We start from the raw sequence: 26,209 nt of genomic DNA, 5'->3' as shown, positions 1-26,209 counted from the left end.
AAAGGCCATGAAGAACCTAGTGGCAAGACGGGAGTAAAGACACAGACCTACTTCAGAATGGACTTGAGGATATTGGGAGGGGGAGGGGTGAGATGTGACAGGGTGAGAGAGTGTCATGGACATATATACACTACCAAATGTAAAATAGACAGCTAGTGGGAAGCAGCCGCATAGCACAGGGAGATCAGCTCGGTGCTTTGTGACCACCTAGAGGGGTGGGATGGGGAGGGTGGGAGGGAGGGAGATGCAAGAGGGAAGAGATATGGGAACATATGTATATGTATAACTGATTCACTTTGTTATAAAGCAGAAACTGGCACACCATTGTAAGGCAATTATACTTCAGTAAAGATGTTTAAAAAAAAAAAGAAAATTACAGACCAATATTACTGATGAACATAGAATGCAAAAATCCTCAACAGAGTACTAGCAAACAGAATCCAACAGCACATTAAAAGGATCCTACACCATGATCAAGTTGGATTTATCCCAGGGATGCAAGGATTCTTTAATATATGCAAATCAATCAATGTGATACACCGTGTTAACAAATTGAAGACTAAAAACCATATGATCATCTCAATAGATGCAGAAAAATGTTTTGACAAAATTCAACACCCATTTATGATAAAAACTCTCCATAAAGTGGGCATAGAGGGAAACTACCTCAACATAATAAAGGTCATATATGACAAACCCACAGAAAACATCATTCCCAGTGGTGAAAAACTGAAGGCATTTCCTCTAAGATCAGGAACAAGACAAGGATGTCCACTCTCGCCACTATTATTCAACATAGTTTTGGAAGTCCTACCTGTGCTACTCAGAGAAGAAAGAGGAATAATAGGAATTCAAATTGGAAAAGACAAAGTAAAAGTGTCACTCTTTGCAGGTGACATACTATATATAGAGAATCCTAAAGATGCTACCAGAAAAGATGCTACTACTAGAGCTAATCAATGAATTTGGTAAAGTTGCATGATACAAAATTAATGCACAGAAATCTCTTGCACCTCCTGTACACTAACAATGAAAGATCAGAAAGAGAAATTAAGGAAACAATCCCATTTACCATTGCAACAAAAAGAATAACTAGGAATAAACCTAACTAAGGAGGCAAAAAACATGTACTCAGAAAACTATAAAACACTGATGAAAGGAATCAAAGACGACACAAACAGATGGAGAGATATACCATGTTCCTGGATTGGAAGAATCAATATTGTGAAAATGACTATCATACCCAGGGCAATCTACAGAGTCAATGCAAGACCTATCAAATTGCCAGTGGCATCTTTCACTGAACTAGAACAAAAACTTTTACAATTTGTATGGAAACACAAAAGACCCCTAATAGGCAAAGCAACCTTGAGAAGGAAATGCGGAGCTGGAGGAATCAGGATGCCTGATTTCAGACTATACTACAAAGTACAGTAATCAAGACAGTATGGTACAGGCACAAAAACAGAAATATAGATCAGTGGAACAGGATAGAAAGTCCAGAGATAAACCCATGCACCTATGGTCACCTAATCTATGACAAAGGAGGCAGGAACATACAATGGAAGAAAGACGGTATCTTCAATAAGTGATGCTGGGAAAACTGGACAGCTACATGTAAAAGAATCAAATTCAAACTCTACCTAACACTATACACAAAAATAAACTGAAAATGGATTAAAGAACTAAATGTAAGGCCGGACACTATAAAACTCTTAGAGGAAAACATAGGAAAAACACTCTGACGTAAATCAGAGCAAGATTTTTTTTGTCCCACTTCCTAGAGTAATGGAAATAAAAACAAAAATGAACAAATGGGACCAATTAATCCTAAAAGCTTTTTCACAGCAAAGGAAACCATAAACAAGACAAAAAGACAACCCTCAGAATGGGAGAAAATATTTGCAAATGAAACAACTAACAAAGGATTAATCTCCAAAATATACAGACAGCTCAATATCAAAAAAACCCAAACAACCAAATCCAAAAATGGGCAGAAGATCTAAATAGACATTTCTCCAAAGAAGACATACAGATGGCCTGGAGGCACATAGAAAGCTACTCAACATCACAATTATTAGAGAAATACAAATCAAAACTATAATGAGGTATTACCTCACACCGGCCAGAATGGACATCATCAAAAAATCTACAAACAACAAATGCTGGAGAGGGTGTGAAGAAAAGGGAACCCTCTTGCACTGTTGGTGGGAATGTAAACTGATACAGCCACTATGGAGAACAGTATAGAGGTTCCTTAAAAAACTAAAAATAGAACTACCATATGACCCAGCAATCCCACTACTGGGCATAAACCCTGAGAAAACCATAATTCAAAATGAGACATGTACCCCAGTGTTCATAGCAGCATGATTTACAATAACCAGGACATGGAAACAACCTAAATGTCTACTGACAGATGAATGGATAAAGAAAATGTAGTACATATATACAATGGAATATTACTCAAACATAGAAAGGAACAAAATTGGGTCATTTGTAGAGATGTGGATGGACCTAGAGTGTGTCATACAGTGTGAAGTCAGAAAGAGAAAAACAAATATTGTATGTTAATGCATTATGTGGAATTGAGAAAAATGGTACAGATGAAACCTATTTGCAGGGCAGAGATAGAGATGAAGACATAGAGAAAGCAGGTGTGGACACGGGGGGAAGGGGAGGGTGGGCTGAATTGGGAGATTAGGCTTGACATAAATATACTACCATGTGTAAAATAGATAGCTAGTGGGAACCTGCTGTAGAGCACAGGGAGCTCAGCTCAGTGCTCTGTGATGACCTAGATAGGTGGGAGGGGTGGTGGGTGGGAGGAAGGTCCGAGAGGGAGTGGATATATGCATGCATATAGCTGATTCACTTCATTGTACAGCAGGAACTAGCACACTGTCAAGCAATTATGCTCCAATTAAAAAAAAAAAAAGATTAAATAAATAAATAAATAAATAACCTAGGGGTAGTAGAAAGCATGTAGAAGGTACTCAATTAAGATCCACTGACCAATGAAGGCTTATTAATGAACAGACTCCAGTGGAACTTTTCTGAAATAAAACAATGAGTAAATTAGTATCACCCACATTCAGTGCCCTCTGTGTCTTCAGGTCAACAAGCCAAGCCCTGGGGACACAAATATGAACAAGATGTAGTCCCTGATCTTAAGGAGTGTACAGACTTGTGGGGACACAGATGTGTAGACAACTGTAATATTTACAAAATACATGGACAGGTCTTATCTCATTTACATCATGAGAACCCAAGGTAGCTGGTATAACATGTGACTTTATACTCAATGTTTAGAAGAGAAACTGAGGTTAAGTGAGTTGTCCAAGATCACTCCAGTAGTACGTGGAGTTGTAACAAGAACCCAGTTCTGCTGACTCCAAACCAAGGGCTCTTTCTACTGCACGCTAATGTTCTAGTATAACATGCTTATTTCCCAGTGCCAGTGACGCTGGAGCAATCCAGCTCATGAAAAGCATTGGTATCTAGTGAGTGAGAGGCAGGCATTGATGGCATCAAGGAAGGCAGGCTTTGAAAAGCACCTGTGAATAGTTAAATATTTTTCTTCTCATTAACTATAATTTTTCAAATACCAAAAAGAATTTGAGGTTACTTTTGACAAAGCATGATACCATATATATATTTTTATGTTTAAAAGAACAAAGTAATGAACGGAAATAGAGATGAAATCCCTGTGTCAGAAAATTGAGGGTAAGAATAGGTGGGCATAACTCTTAGCTCTGAGCTTCCTGAGAGACAAAGCAAACTGGGAAGTGACAAGGTTCTTGTATACAAAAGGAGGCGGACTAATTTTAATTTTAGCATATATTATCACCATTTGTCCTCTGATTTCTGAATCACACAGCAAAAATCAGTATTCTTATAGAAAACATTGATTTGAAAGTATAGCATTTTACCAATAAAAAAAGTGAATTTGTTATATTTGTAAATTCTGTGGGTTGATCAGAAGATTTGGAAATTTGGTAACAACATACTCAATAGCACATGATTGCCAACATTAATGGTTTGGTCTGTTCTGTAAAGGAAAATGGGAGAATTGGCATCCAGTTTAGAAGGATCATGCAGCAGGGTATCGGAAATGTAATGGGGCTAGGGGGGTGGGACAAAGATTGCCCTCTTCATAAACAGCACACATTTCAAGTTCTTAACTGAGTGAACTATAGCCAAAATGGCACATCAAACACAAGATGACATTCACCAGCTATGAGGATATTTCATCATTCATTCACTCATTCCACAAACAGTTACTGAGTGCCCAGAGTGGGCATTCAAGCCCTGTCCTTAAGGATGAAGACAGAGCAGTGAACAACACAGACAAAAATGCCTGCCTTCGCCAAGCTTTCATGAGGCAAAGCCTAGCATGTAGCACAAATTAAAGATGGATGTGTACTTTGTCTGTGAGAGAGCTGGAGTTCCCACAGTCACACTGGCATCTAAATGAGACATCCTAAAAAGGCTACAGCCCTGTGTTACTGCAGACTGAAACACATGCTTGGTTTTTGTCACAGAACTATCTAGAGCCTAGGGGCAGCTAGGAAGGGAGGTGCAAACACCGATCCTAACTGCCGTAAAACAGGGCTGAAGAGTAGGTCCCACCTTTTGAAGCTCACAATGGATGGAGGGTGGGCCAGCCTTCCCACTGCAGAAGGAGCCAACAAGCACCTCCTTCAGTTTAAGGAAAAGGTCCTCTCCTGCTATAAAAATGGCTTTAAGAAGCAGCTGGGCGGGTGGGGGGAAGCTACAGCAGCCACAGAAGCTGTTAGACAAGGTAAAAAAAAAAAAAAAAAATATATATATATATATATATATATATATATATATATATATATATATATATATATATATATGGTTTTTAAGACCCATGCATGCATTTATTCAACTAATATTTATTAAATCCTCACTACATATGCAAAAAGCACCGTGGTAGGAACTAGGGAAAGAGAGAGGGGAGTGGGTGGAGACATGGTTCCTGCCCTCATGTCTCTTACCTTCTAGAAAGAGAGTCAGACATTGAACTAATCAATTAATTAATTAAAAGTAGAACATCTACTAGGAAGAACGATTGGAGTCTATAAGAACTTTAAAAGGGCAAATTAACCTAGTGCCAAAGATAACAGAAACCCTTTACACAATCCCACTCACTTTTTCACTCTCTCCTCTCCCTCTCCTCCATTCCGTCCCCTTCCCCATCCCTTCTCTCTCAGACACACATGCACACACACTTGTGTGCACACAGGTGCATACACAGGCACACATAGCTATGATGTAATCAGACACCTCTTTGTCTTCCTTTCAAAGAGACAACTTTTGAGCTATAAATACTAAAGATATTCATTCTGGCTCTTAGGCCAACAGGCTGCAACCCTGGCGAAACCATGCCAAAATTCCTACTCTGAGTTAAGCTGCAGTCAGGTCTAGATGAAAAAAGGAACGTTTCAACTGATTACGTCTTCATATGTTTCCTAGATATTTGAGTTTATGGTTGTGCTTGTCCTTTTTTTTTTTTTTTTTTTTTTATAGTTTTTTTTTTACTTGATTTTATTTATTTATTTATTTTATTTTTGGCTGTGTTGGGTCTTCGGTTCGTGCGAGGGCTTTCTCCAGTTGCGGCAAGCGGGGGCCACTCTTCATCGCGGTGCGGGGACCGCTCTTCATCGCGGTGCGCGGGCCTTTCTCTATCACGGCCCCTCCCGTCACGGGGCACAGGCTCCAGACGCGCAGGCTCAGCAATTGTGGCTCACGGGCCCAGCTGCTCCGTGGCATGTGGGATCTTCCCAGACCAGGGCTCGAACCCGTGTCCCCTGCATTAGCAGGCAGATTCTCAACCACTGCGCCACCAGGGAAGCCCTGTGCTTGTCCTTCTTGATACTTAATTAGAATGTACAGGCCTCAGATATGAGCTTGCAGGAGACAGACAGTGTTCAAAATGAAAATGACAGCTTTCCACTGGCTTGTGTGCTGTTCTATAGCAGCTCACTGTCAGGTGTTGAAGTTAAGCTAAACTACATAAAAACAGAAGATGTAAAAGCTAAAGTTGAAAAATTAAAACTTAGAGTCTACATATACTGAACTTTGGCTATTCAATTATAAAGTCAAATTGGAAAAACATAAGAAAAACAAGTAAGGAACAGAATTTTGGACAAAGCACTGAGCTGGGCAGATTTTAAAACTTTCCAATTAAGTTATATAACTACAAAATATTTGTGGTAGATAAAAATTAGAAAATACAGGTATATAGACAGAGATAAAAATACAGCCATATTTAATTACCAAAGCACTTTCCATAAAATGACTATATCAAAGTATTTAACCAATTCTTTATTATTGGGCATTTATGCTTTTGCCTAATCTTTATTAACACAAATGTTTTGATGAACACCTTTATATATGCATTTCTGCGCATCTCATTATTTTCTTGTAACAAATTCTTAGAAGTGGAATTTCTTAGCTGGGCAGTATTCAGATGTTTAAAATCAGAATTAAAGCAACGGCCAACTTTAGAAAAAAGAAATCATAAGTAACACAATAACAGTGGGGGACTTTCACACTCTACTTTCACCAATGGACAGTTCATCCAGAGAGAAAATCAATAAGGAAACACAGGCTTTAAATGAGACATTAAACCAGATAGACTTAATTGATATTTATAGGACATTCCATCCAAAAGCAGCAGAATACACATTCTTAAGTGCATATGGAACATTCTCCAGGATAGACAATATGTGGGGCCACAAAGTGAGCCTTGCTAAATTTAAGAAAATTGAAACCATATCAAGCATCTTTTCCAACTATAACTCTATGAGATTAGAAATTGACAACAAGAAAAAAAAATTATAAAAAGCACAAGCAAGTAGGCTAAAAAATATGTTACTAAAGGACCAAGGGATCACTGAAGAAATCAAAGAGGAAATCAAAACATACTGACAGTTATTGGAGATTGGTTCAAGATGGCAGAGTGGAAGGACGTGCTCTCAACTCGCTCTTGCGAGAGCACCGGAATCACAATTAACTGCTGAACAATCATCAACAAGAAGGCACTAGAACTCACCAAAAAAGATACCCCACATCCAAAGACATAGGAGAAGCTGCAATGAGATGGTAGGAGTGGTGCAATCATAATAATATCAAATCCCATAGCCGCTGGGTGGGTGACTCACAAACTGGAGAACACTTATACCACAGAAGTCCACCCACTGGAGTGAAGGTTCTGAGCCCCATGGCAGGCTTCCCAACCTGGGGGTCCGGCAACAGGAGGAGGAATTCCCAGAGAATCAGACTTTGAAGCCTAGAGGGATTTGATTGCAGGACTTTGACAGGACTTGGGGAAACAGAGACTCCACTCTTGGAGGGCACACACAAAGTAGTGTGTGCATCAGGACCCAGGGGAAGGAGCAGTGACCCCATAGGAGACTGAACCAGACCTACCTGCTAGTGTTGGAGGGTCTCCTGTAGAGGTGGGGGGTGGCTGTGGCTCACCGCAGGGACAAGGACACTGGCAGCAGAAGTTCTGGGAAGTACTCCTTGGTGTGAGCCCTCCCAGAGTTGGCCATTAGCCCCACCAAAGACCCAGGTAGGCTCCAGTGCTGGGTCACCTCAAGCCAAACAGAGAGGGAACCCAGCCCCACCCATCAGCATACAAGTGGATTAAAGTTTTACTGAGCTCTGCCCACCTGAGCAACAGCCAGCTCTACCCACCACCAGTCCCTCCCATCAGGAAACTTGCACAAGCCTCATAGCCTAATCCACCAGAGGGCAGACAGCAGAAGCAAGAAGAACTACAATCCTGCAGCCAGTGGAACAAAAACCACATTCACAGAAAGATAGACAAGATGAAAAGGCAGAGGGCTAGTACCAGATGAAGGAACAAGATAAAACCCCAGAAAAACAACTAAATGAAGTGGAGATAGGCAACCTTTCAGAAAATGAATTCAGAATAATGATAGTGAAGATGATCCAGGACCTCAGAAAAAGAATGGAGGCAAAGATCCAGAAGATGCAAGAAATGTTTAGTGAAGACCTAGAAGAATGAAAGAACAAACACCTAGAAGAATTAAAGAACAAACAGAGATGAACAATACAATACTTGAAGTGAAAAATACACTAGAAGGAATCAATAGCAGAATAACTGAGGCAGAAGAATGGATAAGTGACCTGGAAGACAGAATGGTGTAATTCACTGCCACAGAACAGAATAAAGGAAAAAGAATGAAAAGAAATGAAGACAGCCTAAGAGACCTCTGGGACAACATTAAATGCAACAACATTCACATTATAGGGGTCCCAGAAGGAGAAGAGAGAGAGAAAGGACCCGAGAAAACATTTGAAGAGACTAAAGTTGAAAATGTCCCTAACATGGGAAAGAAAATAGCCACCCAAGTCCAGGAAGCGCAGAGAGTACCAGGCAGGGTAAACCCAAGGAGAAACACATCAAGACACATATTGATCAAACTGACAAAAATTAAAGACAAAAATTATTCAACAAGGGAAAAATGAGAAATAAAATACAAGGGAAATCCCATAAGGTTAACAGCTGATTTCTCAGCAGAAACTCTACAAGCCAGAAGGGCATGGCATGATATATTTAAAGTGATGAAAGGGAAGAACCTAAACCAAGATTAGTCTACCCAGCAGGATCTCATTCAGATTTGAGAGAGAAATCAAAAGCTTTACAGACAAGCAAAAGCTAAGAAAATTCAGAAGCATCAAACCAGCTCTACAACAAATGCTAAAGGAACTTCTCTAAGTGGGAAACATAAGAGAAGAAAAGGACCTAAAAAAACAGACCCAAAACAATTAAGAAAATGGTAATGGGAACATACATATCAATAATTACCTTAAAAGTGAATGGATTAAATGCTCCAACCAAAAGACACAGGCTCACTGAATGGATACAAAAACAAGACCCATATATATGCTGTTTACAAGAGACCCACTTCAGACCTAGGGACACATACAAACTGAAAATAAGGGGATGGAAAAAGATATTCCATGCAAATGTAAATCAAAAGAAAGCTGGAGTAGCAATACTCATATCAGGTAAAATAGACTTTAAATTAAATTCTGTTACAAGAGACAAGGAAGGACACTACATAATGATCAAGAGATCAATCCAAGAAAAAGATATAACAATTATAAATATATATGCACCCAACATAGGAGCACCTCAATACATAAGGCAAATGCTAAAAGCTATAAAAGAGGAAATCGACAGTAACACAATAAGAGTGAGGGACTTTGACACCTCACTTATACCAATGGACAGATCATCCAGACAGAGAATTAATAAGAATGTACAAGCTTTAAATGACACAATAGACCAGATAGATTTAATTGATATTTATAGGACATTCCATCCAAAAACAGCAGATTACACTTTCTGCTCAAGTGCACACGGAACATTCTCCAGGATAAATCATACTTTGGGTCACAAATCAAGCCTCGGTAAATTTAAGAAACTTGAAACCATATCAAGCACCTTTTCAACCACAACACTATGAGATTAGAAATCTTTTATGGGGAAAAAAAATGTAAAAAACACAAACACATGGAGGCTAAACAATACGTTACTAAATAACCAAGAGATCACTGAAGAAATCAAAGAGGAAATCAAAAAATACCTAGAGAAAATGACAATGAAAACATGATGATCCAAAACCTATGGAATGCAGCAAAAGCAGTTCTAAGAAGGAAGTTTATAGCAATACAATCCTATCTCAAGAAACAAGAAAAGTCTCAAATAAACAATCTAACCTTATATCTAATGGAACTAGAGAAAAAAGAACAAAGAAAACCCAAAGTTCGTAGAAGAATTCATAAAGATCAGAGCAGAAATAAATGAAATAGAAAAAAAGAAAACAGTAGCAAGATCAATAAAACTAAAAGTTGGTCCTTCGAGAAGATAAACAAAATTGGTAAACCTTTAGCCAGACTCATCAAGAAAAAGAGGAAGAGGACTCAATAAAATTAGAAATGAAAAAGAACAGGTTACAACAGACATTGCAGAAATACAAAGCATCATAAGAGACTACTACAAGCAACTCTATGCCAATAAAATGGACAACCTGGAAGAAATGGACAAACTGTTAGAAAGGTATAACCTTCCAAGACTGAAGCAGGAAGAAATGTAAAATATGAACAGACCAATCACAAGTAATGAAATTGAAACTGTGATTAAAAATCTTCCAACAAACAAAAGTCCAGGACCTGATGGCTTCACAGGCGAATTCTATCAAACATATAGCGAAGAGCTAAAACCAATCCTTCTCAAACTTTTCCAGGAAACTGCAGAGGAAAGAACATTCTCAAACTCATTCTACAAGGCCACCATCACCCTGATATGAAAAGCAGACAAAGATATCACAAAAAAAGAAAATTCCAGACCAATATCACTGATGAATATAGATACAAAAATATTCAACAAAATACTAGCAAACAGAATCCCAACAATACATTAAAAGGATCATACACCATGATCAAGCTGGATTTATCCCAGGGATGCAAGGATTCTTCAATACATGCAAAACAATGTAATACGCCATATTGAAAATTGAAGATTAAAACCATAGGATCATCTCATAGATGCAAAAAAGCTTTTGAAAAATTCAACACCCATTTATGATAAAAACTCTCCATAAAGTGGGCATAGAGGGACCCTACCTCAACATAATAAAGGCCATATATGAACAACCCACAGCAAACATCATTCTCAATGGTGAAAAGCTGACAGCATTCCCTCTAAGGTCAGGAACAAGACAAGGATGCCCACTCTTGCCACTATTATTCAACATAGTTTTGGAAGTCCTAGCCATGACAATCAGAGAAGAAAAAGAAATAAAAGGAATACAAATTGGAAAAGAAGTAGTAAAACTGTCACTCTTTGCAGATGACATGATACTATACATAGATAATCCTAAAGATGCCACCAGAAAACTACTAGAGCTAATCAATGAATTTGGTAAAGTTTCAGGATACAAAATTAATGCACAGAAATCTCTTGCATTCCTATACACTAACAACAAAAGATCAGAAAAAGAAATTAAGGAAACAATCCCATTCACCATTGCAACAAAAATAATAAAATACCTAGGAATAAACCTACCTAAGGAAAAAGACCTGTACTCAGAAAACTATAAGACACTGATGAAAGAAATCAAAGATGACACAAACAGACGGTGAGAGATATACCATGTTCTTGGATTAGAAGAATCAATATTGTGAAAATGACTATACTACAAAAAGCAATCTACAGATTCAATGCAATCCCTGTCAAAGTACCAATGGCATTTTTTACAGAACTAGAACAAAAAATACTAAAATTTGTGTGGAGACACAAAAGACCCCAAATAGCCAAAGCGGTCTTGAGGGAAAAAAACGGAGCTGAAGGAATCAGACTCCCTGACTTCAGAGTATACTACAAAGCTACAGTAATCAAGACAGAATGGTACTGGCACAAAAACAGAAATATAGATCAATGGAATCGGATAGAAAGCCCACAGGTAAACCCATGTATCTATGGTCACCTAATCTATGACAAAGGAGGCAAGGATATACATGGAAAAGACAGTCTCTTCAATAAGTGGTGCTGGTAAAACTGGACAGCTACATGTAAAAGAATAAAATTAGAAGACTCCCTAACAACATTCACAAAAATAAACTCAAAACGGATTAAAGACCTAAATGTAAGACGGGACATTATAAAACTCTTAGAGTAAAACATAGAACACTCTTTGATAGATCACAGCAAGATCTTTTTTGACTCACCTCTTAGAGTAATGGAAATAAAAACAAAAATAAACAAATGGGACCTAATGAATCTTAAAAGCTTTTGCAAAGCAAAGGAAACTATAAACAAGACGAAAAGACAGCCCTCAGAATGGGAGAAATTATTTGCAAATGAATCAACGGACAAAGGATTAATCTCCAAAATATATAAACAGCTCATGCAGCTCAATATTAAAAAAACAAATAACCCAATCCAAAAATGGGCAGAAGACCTAAATAGACATTTCTCCAAAGAAGACATACAGATGGCCAAGAAGCCCATGAAAAGATGCTCAACATGTTTGCTAATTATTAGAGAAATGCAAATCAAAACTACAATCCAGTATCACCTATACTGGTCAGAATGGCCATCATCAAAAAGTCTACAAACAGGGAATTCCCTGGCTTTCCAGTGGTTAGGAGTTTGAGGTTCCACTGCAGGGCACCTGGGTTCGATCCCTGGTTGGGGAACTAGAATCCCACAAGCTGTGCAGCGCAGCCAAAGAAAAATGTCTACAAACAATAAATGCTGGAGAGGGTGTGGAAAAAAGGGAACCCTCCTACACTGTTGGTGGGAATATAAACTGGTACAACCACTATGGAGAACAATGGAGGTTCCTTAAAAAACTAAAAATACAACTACCATATTATCTAGCAATCCCACTCCTGGACATGTATCCAGAGAAAACCATACTTCAAAAAGATACATGCACCCCAATGTTCATTGCAGCACTATTTATAGTAGCCAAGACATAGAAGCAACCTAAATGTCCATTGACAGAGGAATGGATAAAGAAGATGTGGTACATATATACAATGGGATATTACTCGGCCACAAAAAAGAATGAAATAATGCCACAAGATGGATCAACCTAGAGATTATCATACCAAGTGAAGTAAGTCAGACGAAGACAAATATCATATGATATCACTTATATGTGGAGTCTAAAAAATGATAGAAATGAACTTATTTACAGAACAGAAACAGACTCACAGACTTTGAAAACAAACTTCTGGTTACCAAAGGGGAAATGGGGCGGGAGGGATAAATTCAGAGTTTGGGATTAACATATACACACTACTATATATAAAATAGATAATTAAGAGGGCCTACTGTATAGGACAGGGAACTCTACTCAATATTCTATAATAACCTATATGGGAAAAAAATCTGAAAAAGAATAGATATATGTATATGTATAACTGAATCACTTTGCTGTACACCTGAAACTAACACTGTAAATCCACTGTACTCCAATATAAAATAAAATTTTTTTAAATAAATAAAATAAATAAATAAAATTAAAAATTTCCCAAAGTCTAAAATTCAGTTACGAGAAACAGCAAGACAGAGAATTATATCCTCTATCTTGGCAGAAAATGAAAACCTCCCTGGTTTCAGCTCAGACATGAGCTTTGTAGCAACAGTCCATACTCAGACTAGTACCTTTTGCAATATGGAACCTGGAGCCTGAAAGGTAATGTCAGTGACGTGTTTTTATATTTTGGCCTCCTTTATTTTTTCAGGATCTGTTTTCTTAGGTCAACCTAAGCACAGTTTTTTTTTTTTTTTCTTTTTGATATTCTGCAACCTAACTCTCCCATATTCATTTTTCTATTCTCTTCACATTATACTGTAGGCACCAAATGGAACTCAAGGAGTCCATTGTATTAACTGATACCTGTACCTGACTCCAACAGACTTTCTGCCTCAAAGGCATGCAGAAATATCCAAACAAAGAGAAAAGACCTAAGAATAAAAATAATCAAATAACTGGGAAAACTTCAAAGAAGACCACTAGAAAATAACTGTGATAACCAGATAAAGGTTGACATCAGTGAAAATGGCAGAGTAAAGAGCTCTGAAAATTTACTCCTTCTTAAAAGCAATAGGTAAACTAGCAAATTTTTTTTCATTATTTTATAGTAAATGGTTTTCATAGTCAATTTTTTTCAGTTTTCAGAACTCTGAAAATTAACCAAAGGCTTTCAGCATTCCAGAGAGTGTTTACTCAAGAAAAATAGCTGATCTAGGTAAGAACGGTGAGCTTTGTGGTGTTTTAACTTGTCCTATTTCCATCCTCTTTCTCACCAAGAGGGTATCTTTGAAAAATAACAGCTCACAATCACAGTGGCATAGGTTTCTTCCTTGTGGTATCTGCCCAGTATCTAGCATTATGCTTTGAACATAAATAAATTCCCATTTAAAATCATTTGGATTTGGGCCTACTCACTCTAACACAAAATGAAGCCTTTGTGCAGGCCACTAATGGACTTCTAGAACTGGTTCCTAGTTTCTTGCCATCAATTTTTCTTATATATTTCTGCTGGAGTTATCCATCATGTATGCTCATTTGACCATACCATTCCCCTTCCAAAACATCAGAGTATTGCCCAATAAGTAAACTATAAATTTCTGACCACAGTATGAAAGTAGCAAGCAGACTTACTGTCTTCTTCACTCTGTTACTTCCTACGTCTTCCATCCCAATAATATAAATATATTCATTATCTAAGTGTAATACGTAATTATTGAAACTGTTTATACCCACTGCTATCATACTTGCTTTGTCTTCATTCTCTTGGTCTTGAATTTCCATGTCTATTTTACAAATGTTTCTGTCTTTTGTATTAACATTAGAAAAAATAGAACTAATCAATAGATGAAAGAGAGGGAGAGATAGGGTGGATGGTAGAATACATGTAATGATTCCACAGTAAAGTCTTACGAAATCTGGAATTAAATCAGAATGAGAAGAATGTGAATGTGTATGATGGGCAGAGTCAGACCAGAAAGTATTGTTAGCTGTGTTTTGCTTGTATTCTGACAGGATGTTAGGCTGGTTGACTGCAACTAAAAGTATTTTTCCCTGTCAATTTGGGAGGGCGTGGTGAAGAATCTCCAGGTAATACACAGAGTTACTCATCTTACCGAGCTAACATTTTTAATGAAAAAGTATCCAAAATATTTGCTATGGAAGATCCAAGTGACTCTGTAGTTCTATAATGTTGGGTGGAGAAAAATAAAGAGGCAGCACTCAAGACTTTATTATGATCTTCCTCTAACCACTTCTATAAAGAGGCAGGTATTTATATTTAATAAACATTTATTAAATGACTAAAATAAAAATGGCCATTTTGTACAAATGATCACCATTCTTCCACCTTGTTCTATTTCTTTAAACCAGACTAGTCCAGTTTCCTTCTTTCTGCATCTATTATAGTGCTGTGTATCCTATGAACTCTCAGTAAGTCAGTTAAACTGATGTTCATCAGTCCTAAAGTCAAGATCCTTCCTCCAAGAAAGCTTGGTCTGAATATGTCAACAGCATTTACCACCATATACCATTTAACTCTATCCAACCATTTTCATAGGAATTTGGGGTTTGTAAAGTCTTTCCTGGACCTCAGTTGAGTTATTGATTTTTTTAAAAAAGGCGACGGTGTTGGGTCTAAAATGATAGTCTCTCTGCTCTAAAGTTGAGAAAGCCATATATAGACACCAACAGAAATAGGCTGCCACCAGTTTGAGGAATAAAAATCCCTCAGGCTCCCCAAATTTCTTCTCCAGAGACTTGTAAGTTCCATCATTAGAGATTATTATTTTGGATTATATGGCAAATACACTTTAGGATAGGAATGACTAATTAAAAATTTAAAAAGTAAAACTAATCTAAACTAATCTGTCCTTAGGAAACCAGTAATCTCAAAAGGTTTAAGGAATGGTAAATGTTTCAAAGGGGAGAAAGACAAAGAGACAAGTCCAGATCCTGGAAAGCTACCTGAAGAGGAGAAGACATGGTTGGATATCTTGAAAGTGGCATGAAGACTCTGACTATAGGGCAAGTGTAGAACCACAGCGGGGTAAGGAAATAAGGAAGAACATTAACTTTGTCTACTTTACAACTTAAGCTTAGTGAGGAGAATTTGCAAAAGACAAACGTTTCACTAAATCTAAGTAGAAGTACAAGAATGGAGGATCCCATGTAATTATTTGCTTTTTAATATGACCCACATACTTATTAGAATATTAATTTATCATTTATCATTATACATTAATTTTCTTAGATACTTACGTATTTGAGAAAACACAAGGAGGGAAAATACCCTGGACTGTGGCAGGAGCCCGAGGTCCTATTTACCAGAAAAAGAAAATAATTAGTTTGCATCCTTCCCCAACAACTTGTAAAATGATAATATCCTCTAATAGTTCTTTATTCTCTATTGTCACAGTCTTGTTTAAAAGCCTCCAGCGACTCTCGACAATGAAGTCTAAATTTCTTTGCAAGGCATAAAATATACCATACAATCTGATGTTCTTATCTATCTCTCTAGTGTCTTCTCTGGCTAGTCTTCCATGTGTATTCTATGGATCAGAGGCACAAAATAACTTATTTCCTAAATGTATCATCTTTCCCATGCCTCTGGGCCCTTGTTTTTGCCATTTCCTTTGTCTGGAGCACCCTATGCCCTCTTTTAAATTCTTATCTTTTAGGTCTCAGTCAGCTTGTGTTAACTCTTCTAGAAAGCCTTCCTTGAAACTAAGTAAATATTCTTCTCTAGTGGTCCTAAAGCATTCTACCCCTTTCTATTATAAAACTCATTATGCTATACTGTAATTAAAGGTTTACTCTTCTGTCTCCCTGATTATGATGTAAATTTCCCACTATATCTCCAACATTTATTTTTTGAGAATACTACATAATTAATATGTTTCCTCAACATTTATTCATTGATTTGTTGGCCATTAATCTCTTCCCACTCAAACATCATCTCACTCACTTTGTATGTAATCTAGCTAGATTTCATTATTGGATTTTAGTAAAGATTCTGGGTACAGATGACATAGAAAGTTTTTATGCACAACACCTCCACACTGGATTTGGTGTTTGTTAATTATGCAAATACACAAATGAATAAAAATTTTAGACAAAAAGAATGTCCTGTTTACAGAAAGTAGTGTTAGTAATTAGACCCTGTTCAGTCAAGTTTAAGTGGTAACTCTTGTTTCTCCCAATAAATGAGTAACCAATAGGTACCAGTGATGTGTAAAAAAGTCTTACTTAAATCCTATGAACATTTTTGACTCTGTTTGTGTAGATATGTTTTTTTGTGTGTGTTCAGATTTGGACAAGCAGTACCTGAAATTAAGAATTCATAGACCTGAGAAATCAAGTGTGAAGATAATATAATTTTAAAAGCAAAATAAAAAACAAACTCTTCTGTGGTTTCATTAATATGCTGGAGTAAATATTCTAAAAATATTTTCCTAGAATTCTGTATAAAATATTAAAACCATCCTCTTAAAGACAGCTAAGCTTTCAAGGAGGTAAGAGAAATCTTTGAGAGTAAAAAATTGGGGGGAACACACATATGGAATTGTAAGCAAATGATGAAGCTGATGCCTGCCCTGTGCCCATTGGCCATAACTGCAAACTTAATGGATAGCCAGGGGATTTAAAACCATATATCAGGCTCAAACCAGATGGGAAATAAAACCTTAGAGCTTGTGAAAATATACTTTATTCCACAAAACTACACCCTTGGTGAAAGAGCTGTCTTAAAAAAAATCATGCCACAGAGGTAGCAGCACAAACAAATTATGCCTTGGCATCAGCTGTGGATAGAGGAAGAAGAGCAGAAAAGAATAATATCTCTGAAGAATTCATAACCACATATTATCTCTTATGTGACTTTGAGGTTCAAATTCACTGTATGGTCCATAAAACTCCAAATGAGAAATTTAAAATGAACCTGTTTTTATAGCTCTCCCAGATGCCTAGCAGTAGCACATGAAAAAAACTTAACAGCTTTACTGAAGTATAATTGATATTTGCAAAACTGTACATATTTAATGTGTTCAGTTTGAGTTTCTACATAGTAATACATCCTATCAAAGTATGGAATTCTGTCAAAAATGATGCATTTCTGTCAAAAACAAGCTAACATATAACAACACATCCCTGCCACACACACATAGACAAAAATGAAGAAACAAACCAACATGCCAGTTATCAGGAAAAAAAAAAACACATTAAAATTAGACCACAAATATTTCAGATATTGGAATTATCAAATATAGAATATAAAATATGTGCATTTTATATGTTTAAATAAATAAAGTAGTAATTGGAAATCACAGGAATGGAACCTATCAAAAAAGTCCAATCAAATCTGAATAATAATGAGAAATTGTATAATATATATTATATATATATGTTTAATCAAACAAATTTAAAAGTGTATTAAATTTATAGAATAGTAAAATAGATACAACTGAAGAGAGAATTGGTGAAATGGAAGACAACCTCAAAGAAATTAACCAGAATGCAATAGAGAGAAATGGAAAATGTGGTTTTTAGACGATGTATAAGTAAACACACACACACACCCACACACACGTATATAACTGGAGTTTCAGAAGAAAAGAATAAAGAAAATGAGGAGAAGCAACATAGGAGAGAAAAACAGCTGAGACTTGGCCAGAACTGCTCATCATAGTGATACTAAAGTAAAGCAGATGAAAGATCTTAAAAGCAGCCTGTGGTGTGTGTGTGGTGGGGGTGAGAAGGTGGGGAGGGGGATGTGGGAGGAAGGACCACTTACATAGGAATTAAGTAGAACAGAAAGCAGATCATTTAAGTAAAACAATATTTTTAAAGTGCTAAGAACTGTCCCTGAGAACTGGTATATCCAGCCATAATTATATCCCATAACATGGATAAAATACAGTTTTATTAAATAAAATCTGAGACTTTACTCCCAAAATACATTCATTAATGACATTTCTAAAGAATGGATGTATTTTAGGAAAAATGAAGGTGATTCTATAAAGTATGAAATACAAAAAGGAATGATGAACAACAATAAAATGGTAAACATGTGAGAAAATATAAATAAAACTTGAAAAATAGAATAGTAATTTAATAGAAAAATAGACACATAATTTCTATAAAATAGAAAAGTAATTTAATTTTGAATTTTTTTACCAGATAAATTATTAAATATGATATGAGATAGTGAGTAAAAGTAAATTATTCTAACTTTGACTTTTACTTTAAGTACATGTTAAAATTTAAGGGTAATTGTCAAAAGAAATATACACATAGTAAAAAATTTCCAAAACAGTAGAAGGAAAGCTGAATTAAAAAATACATTTAATATTCTAAAAGAAAGGAAGAAAGGAGAAATTAAATATATATATATATATATATATATATATTAAAAAGGAGAACAGACTGAAAGCAAAAATAAGGCAGCAAAAATCTTTCAAAGATCTGTAATTAACATAAATGTAAGCAGTTTAAATTCAGTTAAAAATCAGAAATTCTAATACTGAATAAAATAAAACAAAATCCAAAGTCAATTATTTATAAGAGCTACAATTAAACATCTAACGACTCTAAGATTGAAAGCTGATACAACTATAGTAACATCAGGCAAATTGAATTTAAGAAAGAAAGCATGGCTCAGGATAAAGGTCACTACATAATAATAAGATTAAGTTATTACCTTGGTAATAAGTTACCAAGATAACCCTAGATATGACTAATAACCTCGATCAAGAAATAAAAAAGCAAAAATGGATACAACTACATGGAGGAGTTGAAAAACTATCTTATAATTCCCGATAATTATTTGAACAAAGAATTTAAAAAGTAAGAATATAGACTATTTGAACTACACAACTAAACATCTCAGTTAAATGGAAATATTTAGAATATTGTACTTCAAAGTTGACAATATTCATTGTTTTCAAACAGGACATTAAACAAATTAATCATGTACACTAAGCCAATAAAGCAATTCTTCAGATACTTCAAAAGGCTGGTAACATAAAGGTCATGTTCTCAGTCTACAAAGCAATTAGAAATCAATAACAAAAAGAAAAACAAATCCAATATACTTGAAATTTTTAAACTCATATATACAAAATAACACACAAAATTGGAATTTAGATATGATTTAGAGAAGAATAAAAATACTGCACATCAAATTTTGCAGTACATTTCAAAATCTCTTTTGTACATACCACCAATTTAGAGTCATACACAGTTCTAAGCACTTGACAAATATTAAGTTATTGAATTGCCATAGCAATCATATGAACAACGTACTATTATTATTCTCATTTTATAGTTGGAAAAACTAAAGAACAGAGAAGTTGAACAACTTGGCCAAACATAAATTTAAGTGTGGGAGTGTGGATTCAACTTAACTAGTCTGGGGTCAGAGTATGTGTTCTTTCCCGCTATGCCATACTACCTTTCAATAATCCTATCCTTTCAATATGTATGGAGAGGATATATGATAAATTTACGTCAATAAATTTGAAAATTCAGATGAACTGAATACATTTTCAAGAAAAGTCTAACATGCCCAAAAAATCTGAAAAGAAACGAAAAATAGGAATAGTTCTGAATCACTAAAGTCATTGAATCTGTAAAGTTTTTGTCACATAGAGAGCCAGGACCAGGTTATTTTGCCAGTAATTTCTACCAAGCATTTATGAAATATATGATTCTAACTTTAGAAACTTCCAGAAAATAATAAAGAGGTAATATAACTCATAAAGGTAGTGTAAACTTGTACAAAAACCACACCAGAAAACTATGAAAAAGGAAAATTACAGCCGAACTTCTCTCAAGAACCTGGATGCTAAAATCCTACAAAAATTACTAGAAAATCTAATCTAGAAATGTATAAGATAATACATGATGAATAAATTTGATTTAATCAAGGAATGAATGATCTGAGAATAAAAAGTGATCATCTCAACAATAGATGCACTAAAAAGTCAACATTTACTGATAAACCTTAGCAAATTAGAAATAGAAGGGCATTTTCTTAACCTGGCATCTACCAATATATTACAGTGGGCATCATATTTAATGGTGAATAATTTTAAAACATTTTAAATCAGAAAGAAGACAAAAAGCCCACTTTCATCATTTTATTCACCATTTCTCTGAAGGCCCTAGAAATGGGAAGAGTACAAGAAATAATTTAAAAATATTAAGATTGCAAATAAAGTAACTAATCTGTCATTATTTATCGGTAATATATTTATATTAAAAAACAAAAGAATCAACAAATAAGGAATAAGAATTAGAGAATTTGAAAAGGTTGCTGGACACATAATCATATAAAAATCAATCACATTTCTATACATTAGTAACAAGTAGTTAGAGAATATATCATTTTTAATAGCAATAGAAATAGTTGGTACCTAGGAACAAATCTAACAAAAAGATGTGTAAGATGCTTCTGGCGAAAATACTAAACTTAAAGAAATGAAATTTCCATAAAATGGAGTGACAGACCATTTACGCTCATAGGGAGAATCAGTATTGAAAAGATATCTGTTCTCCCCTTATTAATTTACAGTTTCAATACAGTTTAAGTCAACACTTCAGCTGTGTGTGTTTGCGTGTGTTTCTGACTGGCAGATCAATTTAAAATTTATATGGAGGAAGATAGATTTAGCCAAGGCACTCCCAGAAAAGTAGAACAAAGTGGTAAAAGTGGTGGCAGATGGGAGCTGGTGGATGAGATGTCTTCTTAACTGATGTCAAGACATTGTGAATCATCAACAGTGTGATACCAGTGCAATGACAAACTGATCTTTTGGAACAGAATAGAGAAATCAGAAACAGATCCACACATATATGGTATCTGCATATATTAGCAAGCTGGCATTCCAGATAAGTGGGTGAGGACAGATCTTTCAAAAGAACAGTTCTCAGGCAGGGAGTCAGTAGCAATTGCTGGTATACCCACGGTTAAGCTGGGACTGAGAGCAGTACCAACAACAGTGTGCTTTGTGAGCCCGCACAATAGGCGAAAGGGGACACAACAGAGCACACTCACAGGTGAACAGCTCCAGAGGTGGAATACTCAGTGGCTTCTCTCCCCATGGGAGTGCTCCAGTCCCACCTACCTCACATCATAGACCAGAAACACAGCTAAGAAACAGATCTGGGGGCCTCTATGTGGACAACTAGGGAGCAGACCCTGCCCCTGACAGGGCAGTGACCACCACAGAGCAAAGGGGAGGCCCCACTCAATATCCAGGGCAGGCTATAGTCAGCAAAACACCAGTCAAACCCTCTATCAAAGAGATAGGGCATACACTGAGAAAAGAGGTGGCAGTCATCCATACTAAAAATAGCCCTTGCACCAAAAAAAAAAAAAAAAAAAAAAAAAAAAAAAAAAATTAAACCCAAGCAGGCTACATAGGGATGTTCCCACATAACAATAGCCCTCCGAGACTCCAAGACAGTCTGAGGGTCTGGCATCAGAAGGAAGAACCTCCAGAGCATTTAGCCTTGAAGCCCAGCAGGGCTTGAGTGCACGTGTTGCACTCTTGGAGGGTGCACACAAGGTTTCATGTGCACTGGGACTCAGCATAAAGCAGTACGTCCATAGGAACCTGGGCTAGATCTACCTAGGGGTCTTGGAGGGTCTCCTGGGGAGGTGGGGGTTGGTTGGTTGTACCTCAGCGTGTGGGCAAGAGGACTGGTAGCAGAGGCCCCAGAGAATATTAACTGGCGTGAGCTCTCTTGGAGGTCCCCATTTTGGCACCAAGAACCAACCCCACCCAACAGACTGCAGGCTCCAGTGCTGGAATGCCTCAGGCCAAACAACCAGCAAGACAGGAACACAGCCCTACCCATCAGCAGACAGGCTGCCTAAAGTTGTACTAAGCTCACAGACACCCCAAAACACACCCCGGACATGGCCCTGCCCACCACAGGGACAACACCCAGGTCCACCCACCAGAGGGCAGGCATCTGTCCCTCCCACCAGGAAGCCTGGACCAACCTCACCCACCAAGGGGCAGATACCAGAAGCAAGAGGAACTATGATCCTGCAGCCCGTGGAAAGGAGACCACAAACACAGTAACTTAGATAGAATGAGACGACAGAAATATGTTGCAGAAGGAGCAAGATAAAAACCTACATGACCAAATAAATGAAGAGGAGATAGGAAATATACCTGAAAAAGAATTCAGAGTAATGATAGTAAAGATGATCTAAAATCTCAGAAAAAGAATGGAGGATCAGATCGAGATGATACAAGAAATGTTTAACAAAGACCTAGAAAAACTAAAGAACAAACAATCAGAAATGAACAATACAATAACTGAAATGAAAAACACACTAGAAGGAATTGATAGGAGAATAAATGAGGAAGAAGAATGGATAAGTGAGCTAGAAGATAGAATGGTGGAAATCACTGCTGTAGAATAGAATAAAGAAAAAAAGAATTAAAAGAAATGAGGACAGTCTCAGAGACCTCTGGGACAACATTAAACACACCAACATTTGAATTATAGTGGTGCCAGAAGAAGAGAAAGGGCCTGAGAAAATATTTGAAGAGATTAGAGTAGAAAACTTCCCTAACATGGGAAAGGAAATCGTCACCCAAGTGCAGGAAGCACAGAGAGTCCCATACAGGATAAACCCAAGAAGGAACATGCTGAGACACATATTAATCAAATGAACAAAAATTAATACAAAGAAAAAATATTGAAAGCAACAAGGGAAAATCAACAAACAATATACAAGGGAATTCCCAATGGTTATCAGCTGATTTTTCAGCAGAAACTCTGCAGGCCAGAACGGAGTGGCAGGATATGTTTAAAGTGATGAAAGGGAAAAACCTACAGCCAAGAATACTGTACCCAGCAAGGCTCTCATTCAGATTCGATGGAGAAATCAAAAGCTTTACAGACAAGCAATGGCTAAGAGAATTCAGCACCACCAAACCAGCTTTACAACAAATGCTAAAGGAACTTCTCTAGGCAGGTGAGGTTAAAAAAAAAAAAAAAAAGGCCACAACTGGAAACAAGAAAACCACAAATTGGAAAGTGCACTGGTAAAAGCAAACCTACAGTAAAAGTAGGAAATCATCCATACACAAATATGATATCAAAACCAGCAAACATGAGAAGAGGAGAGTACAAATACAGGAAATGGGAATTACATTTGAAATTGAGAGACCAGCAACTTAAAACAACCTTGTATATATATAGACTGCTACATCAAAACCTCATGGGAAATGCAAACCAAAAAATAGATACACACACAAAAAAGAAAAAGCAACCCAAACACAACACTAAAGATGGTCATCAAACCACAAGAGAAGAGAACAAAAGAGGAAGGGATGAAAAAAGACCTACAAAAACAAACTCAAAACAATTAAGAAAATGGTAACATACATATCAGTAATTACCTAAAATGTAAATGGATTAAATGGATTAAATGCTCCAACCAATAGACACAGAATGGCTGAACAGATACAAAACAAGACCTGTGTATATGCTGTCTATAAGAGACCAACTTCAGACCTGGGACACACACAGACTGAAAGTGAGGGGATGGAAAAAGATATTCCATGCAAATGGAAATCAAAGAAAGCTGCAGTAGCAATACTCATATCAGACAAAATAGACTTTAAAATAAGAGACAAGGAAGGACACTACATAATGATCAAGGGATCATTCCAAGAAGAAGATATAACAATTGTAAATATATATGCACCCAACATAGGCGGACCAATATATAAAGCAAATGCTAATGGCCATAAAAAGGGAAATCAAAAGTAACACAATAGTGGGGGACTTTAAGACCCCACTTACAGTAATAGCAGATCATGCAGACAGAAAATTAATAAGGAAACAGAAGCCTTAAATGACACATTAGAGAAGACAGACTTGATATTTATAGAACATTCCATCCAAAACCAGCAGAATACACTTTCTTCTCAAGTGCACACAGAACATTCTCCAGGATAGATCACACCTTGTGTCACAAATCAAGCCTCGGAAAATTTAAGGAAATTGAAATCATATCAAGCATCTTTTCTGACCACAACACTATGAGTTTAGAAATCAATTACAGGAATAAAAACTATAAAAAACACAAACACATGGAGGCTAAACAATATGTTACTAAACAACCAATGGATCACTGAAGAAATCAAAGAGGAAATCAAATAATACCTAGAGACAAATGACAACAAAAGAAAGAGAATCCAAAACCTATGGGATACAGCAAAAGGAGTTCTAAGATGGAAGTTTATAGCAATACAATCTTACCTCAGAAAACAAGAAAAATCTCAAACAACCTAACCTTACACCTAAAGCAACTAGAGAAACAAGAACAAACAAAGCCCAAAGTTAGTAGAAGGAAAAGAAATCATAAAAATCAGAACAGAAATAAATGAAATGGAGATAAAGAAAACAACAGCAAAGATCAATGAAACTAAAAGTTCTTTTGGAACAACAAAACTGATAAAACTTTAGCTATATTCATCAAGAAATAAAGGGAGAGGGCTCCAATCAATGAAATTAGAAATGAAAAATGGATGTTACAACTGACACCACAGGAATACAAAGGATCATAAGAGACTATTACAAGCAACCATACACAAATAAAATGGACAACCTAGAAGAAACAGACAAATTCTTAGAAAGGTATAACCTTCCAATATTGAACCAGGAAGAAATAGAATATATGAACAGACCAAACACAAGTACTGAAATTGAAACTATGATTAAAAAACTTGGAGCAAACACAAGTCCAGGAACAGATAGCTTCACAGGGGAATTCTGTAAAACATTTAGAGAAGAGTTAATACCTACCTTCTGGAACTCTTCAGAAAATTGCAGAGGAAGGGAAGGAATACTTCCCAAGCTCATTGTATGAGGCCACCATCACCCTGATACCAAAAGCAGACAAAGATGTCACAAAAAAAGAAAATTACAGGCCAATATCACCTATGAACATAGATGCAAAAATCCTCAACAAAATACTAGCCAACCAAATCCAACAACACATTAAAAGGATCAGACACCATGATCAAGTGGGATTTAGCTCAGGGATGCAAGGATTCTTCAATATATGCAAACCAATCAATGTGATACACTGTATTAACAAATTGAAGAGTAAAAACCATATGATCATCTCAATAGGTGAAGAAAAAGCTTCTGACAAATTTCAACACCCATTTATGATAAAAACTCTCCATAAAGTGGGCATAGAGGGAACCTACTTCAACATAATAAAGGTCATATACAACAAACCCACAGCAAACATCATTCTCAATGGCAAAAACTGAAAGCATTTCCTCTAGGGTCAGGAACAAGACAAGGATGTCCACTCTTGCCACTACTATTCAACATAGTTTTGGAAGTCCTAGCCACACAATCAGTGAACAAAATGAAATAAAAGGAATCCAGATTGGAAAAGAAGAAGTAAAACTGTCACTGTTTGCAGATAACATGATATTATACATAGAAAACCCTAAAGATGCTACCAGAAAAGTACTAGAGCTTATCAATGAATTCTGTAAAGTTGCACGATACATAATTAATACACAGAAATATCTTGCATTCCTATACACTAA

At 36.4% G+C, this 26,209-nt stretch overlaps 1 protein-coding gene across 1 annotated transcript in view; it reads right to left on the bottom strand.

Annotated features, from left to right (window-relative positions):
* Positions 1-26,209, bottom strand: part of FSIP2 (fibrous sheath interacting protein 2) — a 126,941-nt gene that overhangs the window by 54,158 nt on the left and 46,574 nt on the right. The window contains exon 14 of the mRNA XM_057551396.1: positions 15,873-15,930. Within this exon, the coding sequence (XP_057407379.1) occupies positions 15,873-15,930 (58 nt within the window). The remainder of the gene's footprint in view (positions 1-15,872; positions 15,931-26,209) is intronic.

The sequence above is a fragment of the Balaenoptera acutorostrata genome, chromosome 8 (genome assembly GCF_949987535.1).
Source record: "Balaenoptera acutorostrata chromosome 8, mBalAcu1.1, whole genome shotgun sequence".
NCBI lineage: Eukaryota > Metazoa > Chordata > Mammalia > Artiodactyla > Balaenopteridae > Balaenoptera > Balaenoptera acutorostrata.
Note: the sequence above shows the minus strand (reverse complement) of the source record. Positions and strands in the feature narration are given on the sequence as shown.